This window comes from Sphaeramia orbicularis, chromosome 20 (assembly GCF_902148855.1).
Source record: "Sphaeramia orbicularis chromosome 20, fSphaOr1.1, whole genome shotgun sequence".
Taxonomy (NCBI): Eukaryota; Metazoa; Chordata; class Actinopteri; order Kurtiformes; family Apogonidae; genus Sphaeramia; species Sphaeramia orbicularis.
Genome location: NC_043976.1, coordinates 4,969,088 through 4,975,087, shown reverse-complemented (window position 1 = coordinate 4,975,087; position 6,000 = coordinate 4,969,088). Strand labels below are relative to the sequence as shown.

Sequence of the window (6,000 nt, the reverse complement as noted above, 5' to 3'; positions counted from 1 at the left end):
AATATAGACAGTCGTTAGCTTAGAAATGGTGGTAGTTAATGTCAACAAGTGTATTTCGCTCATTTTAAAATGTTTCAAAGTCTATCTTTTTTACGGCTACTGTGCGAAACCAAGATCTTGAACGGGTGGCTCCCAGTTACCACAAAATAGATGGCAACCATCGACTGTATATTAGCAGTGGGCAGAAGCTCTGTGATATCACCCGTTGGCTGGCTCTAAACTGCCCCTTGGAAGGCAGGAGTTTGCATTTTGGTTGTTGCCAGGGTGGCTCTTTGGAACCACAAGTGACCATGTTGGGGCAACAGGGTGAACTTGCAGGAGCACAAATGATGATGGGTGAGTTGATGCTAAATGCTAGCTTACTACATGGTAAAACAGTCAGTTGCATTTTCAAACATTTGGATTCTCAAGCTTTGTTAGTGTAATGCATTAACCATGACCACAGTTAAGCTGTCAGTCTGAGAAAATAAAATTCTATAACAGAAACTAAGAAACCTGTCAATCACACCTGTCAATCAACACCTGACAATGCAGGTCTTCTGTTAGACATATGCTATTATTAATGAAGTAGTAGCTAGTTCCAAACTAGTTTTACTCTCCATAAACAACAAATGAGACCAAAATGACTCCTGAAAGAAATTTATTGACATAGTATTTTTTAGAAAGAACTTCAATGAGAGCCAGGTCTTGTAGGAACCAGCTTTAGCTTTAGTGGCTTTAAGACACTTATATGTTGGCTTAATTTTGGAGCCAAAGTCCTCAACTCCAACACAAATGTCATGTGAGCGAGCATGCATCAATCTTCTATTGAACCTTTATTTCAACATGGTGCAACACAAGGGTCAGACGAGTCAGTTTGATACCACAGGCTGTCAACAATTACAACAGTTAGAGTATTCATGCTGGAGTTTATGGTAGAAATCATAACTTTTTATTTGTGTGTGTGATGATTTGCAATGCATCCTAATTGCAGACATAAAGCTTTTCATATCAGAGAGGACAATTTTGGTCAATATTTAATAGAAGGGGAACTAAGAAGCTTAATGCTCAAAGGCCTCAATCTGCTATTAATCTCCAATATGACACTGCATGTCAGTCCACAAAACAAATAAATTCCCAAACACACAGTAATGTATTCTCTTAAACATGTTCCAGTTCCTTGGTTTTTCCAAATAAAATACATACAGTACTTATTTCTTTAGACATACACATATTGTTTTATAATATTTCCATATGTACATTTTCAGTAGTTGTTACATAGATAGTATTTCAGCACAGATTAAGAACTTGAAAACCAACAGCGGAGCAGAGACGCTTAAAAAAAATCAATGTTTTGGCTTGTAGGTCAGTGTTGTTCTTTCCCCTATATGATAGTAATGACTGATAGTAAAGCTGTGCTTTAACTGCATTTGCAAATCCTTTGGGATAGCATGTTCCAGTAGTCATAATGTGACAGATTAATTCACTTTCAGTTATTAGAATTCAGAATGAAACATCCACCACTGTCTGACTGCAATACGATTTTATGTAATAAACTTCTTGTCAGTGCATAAGAAGTTAATATTGTTTGTTAATATCCCCACAAAATGGAATAACACATAACAATTTGGCTTCGCTTATGTTGACTCACTGATTTTGTTCTTTGTAAGGACATCTGCCTTCATACTGCATGTACATCATGCTTCACAAGACAAACATGATGATATTCTCTTCATGTCAACAAATCTAATTAAAGATGGAGTAAGCAATTTTAGGCCAACGTACCTTGTGTCAAATTCAGCAAAATTGTCCACATGGTTCGCTAGTTTCCAACGCAATAAAAGAAACCCAATGTTTATATACAGCCCTTGCTATGGACATGTTCCACAATAATCCATCACTTATTTGGCCAATCAAAGGCTATTCATAAGAATGAAGCTCTTGAAGAAGCACTGATGGAAAAGGTGTATTTGTTTGGTGGGTGAGTTCAAGTATCAGCAGTGTTTTCAGATATTTCTTACCCCATCTTTAAAAGACAACCTTATAGTGACTTGTATTGCATTTTACTAACTGCTATGTTTTTTTTTTTTGGGGGGGGGGGGGGGGGCAAAATGGAAAAAAAAACAAAACAAAACACATTGTTAAAGGTAGGCTCAGTGAGTGATCTGTGGTGGAATCTAGTGGTAAAGTTGGCCTCACCCTCCCCTATGGTGGCTGCTAAAAGTGTGTTAGTTTTTGGTTAACAGGTTAGTGACTGGTTACACTCAAGTATATGGTGACAGTAAATTACTTTAGCACTTCATACCACCATGCTATAAAAGATAAAAAAGGAGAGGAAGAAGACAAATTCTCCAGAGTACCAAACTCTAGTGTACCAAAAACACAATATTTTTTCTTTATTGCTATTTTTTTGTGATTATACACTATTAAATACATACATTATGAATTATTATATTCTGATTCTGCAATAATATCCTCCTAAATCTTACACAATGAATGTTTAAGGACCATGAAATCAAAACAAAGCTGAAATTAGAGAACTACAGATATGGGATGATTCCTCTCAGTTGGTTTGCCACTTTGAGTGACATCTTTAATATATACGTCGTTTGATGGATTGTTCATATATAAATAGGGACTATTGCAGTTTTCTACATTTTGTAGGAATCAGTGAGGATCCAGCTGAGTGACACTGATGGGTAAGTTAGTGAAAGCACTGACAGATGGATTCTCATACAAGTCTCCTGGAATAATCTAATGCACAGCTGTAGCTGGATTGTAACTCCATAAAGGCATCCCAAAACACTTCTAAACTCAAATAGCTGGCAACACACTCAGCCTTCACTACAGACTGGACTGTAGAAATTCCTACAGCTGGCTGCACTCTGGATTTATTGCATACATGAACCCATGGGTAAAGCCATCTGACAAACCCACCAGCCAAACTATTGATTCTTTTTACACACATACAAAGCAGACAGACATTGAAACTATCAAGCACACAGATTTTTTTTAACAGTTACTTTGTAAAACTAGCAAGTACGTGAGATTATAGCCACAACACAGTTGCACAGTTTGAACTGAGAGGACTGTCGTTCTTCCTTGGCTGTCCTCATACGGACCCACAGTGTAGATATGGTGTTGTCCTCCAGACCTAGTCATGTAGAGGAGAAGCAGAGATAGCAGGTGCAATACCCTTATGGTCAAGCAGCTAAAAGGGTGGAGAAGAAAATCCTGTTCAAATCAATAGAATCTGCTTGTTAAATAAAAAATGTAGTAACAGATCAGGACAGGCCTCTTTGTAAATAAAGGGTTAATTATTACTCTCATTGCTTTTCCTCTACTGTTAGGGCAGGATTTCAGCATAACCATTACTCTCAGCATCATAGTGACAAAAGATCCTTGTCCATAACAGGAACAATACAGATTTCTTAAAAAACAAAATGGTAATGACAGGGACAACTAAAAAAGGTAGCGATGAAAACGTTTCAACAATACCAAGGCCCTTCTGCTGTCACTTTTTACAAGAGCCTGCAGATTGCTAACAATAAAGTGACATCCGACTACGGCGCATGGCTTCACTAATCAGGTAAGCCGGACTGACCTCTGGTTCTTCTGTCATCACTACAATGTTCTGCCACTCACCACACTGGTTTGATTTTTTGATGGTATCCACCACACACAGAGCATAAAGACAGTCTTCAAAAGTAGCAGCCATTGTCAGAGGCCTGCCATCCCACGTCCGCCGATCCTCCTGGTCCTGGAAGGCTTGCCGCACAGCCTGGATCATGCAGATTGTTCCAGTGAGATATGGAGATGGAATATCACTAAAGGCTTTCTCTGGTAAGGAGGCCTTCTCTAGAGGTGTTGTATCCTTAAGTAGGAGTTCAGGCCCGCCACCACTTCCTCCACCCCCGCTGTTTTTCTGTCCATATAGGTCTGTCCCTGTTACAGTTAGCCTTCCAACTGTCCCAACAACAATCACCTCTTGCCGAAACTCCCCAGGGACATTGAAGTTGAGAGTTACAGTGCAACAGGCGCCTCCCTCCAGTACCATTTGGAAAGTGCAAAAGTCGTCACTGGTAATCTGACGGATGCCCCGGATGTGGTCCGTCTGTTTGACGAAAGTCTTTAGGAAACCGTGGACCTTTGCTGCGCGTTGGCCGGTCAGAAATGTAAGCAGGTCAATGATGTAACTGCCCACCGAGTGCAGGCCACCACCTCCCATCAGGTCATCACAACTCCAGTTATACTTCTTTCCCAGTAGACTGCCACTGTGGACCTATGGATAAGAGACATGAGGGACTGATACAGGGAATTATACCATCTTGATAGCTGTACAGGCATTGAAAATTCAGCACCAAAATAGTAGTAGTAGTAATGCTATTGGTTGGCCATAAGTACTGGCTGATATATCCATCAGTTTATTAGGAACTAGAAGCACTCGGAGAGCGCAGACCTCCGCCAAGGCTGATCAGTGGCCCCCCCCCCCCCCCGTGGGCCCCCCCACGCCAAGGAGGTTATGTTTTTGCCAGGGTTTGTTTGTTTGTTTGTCTGTCTGTCTGTTTGTCTGTCCGTTAGTGTGCAACATAACTCAAAAAGTTATGGACAGATTTTGATGAAATTTTTAGGGTTTGTTGGAAATGGGCCCCCCCGTGGGCCCCCCCACCCCCGATCACCACCAAAATTTAATCATTTCTTCCTTATCCCATTTCCAACAAACCCTGAAAATTTCATCAAAATCTGTCCATAACTTTTTGAGTTATGTTGCACACTAACGGACAGACAAACAGACAGACAGACAAACAAACAAACAAACCCTGGCAAAAACATAACCTCCTTGGCGGAGGTAATTATAATGGTGGATGTTAATCTGTAGGATGCATCTGACTACATCCACAGAGCTGATTGTAGAATCAGCTCTGTTTCAGAAGGGCATGCCAAAATCACCAATCAGTTTGTGTTGTTTGCTGAACTGTGTGTCTCTGTGGTGTGGATACTAAACATTCATTAATTTAAATGAATGTAATTGTTGTAATCTGTTAGTTTATCTTGTAAAGGGTTTGGGTGGTAGTGGTTAGTAATATTACATCATGACAGAAATTAAACAACCATATTAAAAAAAAATCTGTATTAATCTATTTGAGGAACAGGAAAGAAATCAATGGATGAGTTATCATATATAATTTGGAAACTGTTAGATTAGCAATAAAGACCACGTGTGAAAGACTGACTAGTAAAACACAGGGAAAAAAAAGATGTGCACATTTGTCACCAGGACACTAAAAATATATATATATTTTTAAATTATGGTTATATCACCTTTATATATTATTTCAAATTTCTTTTTGTTTCCCACATACCTGACTATCATACGTAAAGAGTGAATACTATTTATTTTGTGAAGGGCCAGTTAAATTTAAAAGAAAACTACTGTATTTTTAATCAATATTTGACTACCTTATTTTATTATTTCTGAATTGATAAAATGCAACTGATATCCAGAACTGTTCTGCTCCTATACAAAGGTATAGGAGCAAAACAGTTCTGAACAGTACAATACATGGTGACTTTCTATACATGAAATATATGTATGACATAAGTGCAAGCATTGGCATAACCAATAAACCCAGACTATTTATGAAACTATTTAAAAATTGTAACAATTTCATATTTTGGCATATATGTTATTTTCTAAAACAACCATCAGTTTGACAGAGGACATAAAGATTGGACCATGTTTCAATGGGAAAAGGTCATGTGATCTGATGAGTCCAGACTGACCCTGTTCCAGAGTGATGGACGCATCAGGGTGAAAAAAGAGGCACATGAAGTGATTACCCATCATGCCTAGTGCATACAGTACTGGGGCTGTGTTATGATCTGGGGTTGCTTCAGTTGGTCAGGTCTAGGTTCAGCAGTGTTATGTGGCCAAAAAATACAAAAATGTATTGAAACAAGTAAAGTAAGCAGAGATTACTAATACCCCTGCCCCACACAACACTTTACCCCTCCTGGTCA

General features: G+C 39.0%; 1 protein-coding gene across 2 annotated transcripts in view; it reads right to left on the bottom strand.

Moving 5' to 3' along the window:
- Nucleotides 1–625: 625 nt before the first annotated feature.
- The window catches only part of gfod1 (glucose-fructose oxidoreductase domain containing 1), a 122,994-nt gene continuing 117,619 nt past the window's right edge, over nucleotides 626–6,000 (bottom strand). The window contains exons 3-4 of one of the 2 annotated variants that reach the window (XM_030122836.1): nucleotides 3,625–4,261; nucleotides 626–3,190 (exon numbers count right to left, since the gene is read on the bottom strand). In XM_030122836.1, coding sequence (XP_029978696.1) covers nucleotides 3,183–3,190; nucleotides 3,625–4,261 — 645 coding nt within the window. In that variant the 3' untranslated portion in view covers nucleotides 626–3,182. Of the gene's footprint in view, nucleotides 4,262–6,000 lie in introns of both variants that reach the window. The other variant, XM_030122835.1, reaches the window with a different exon arrangement.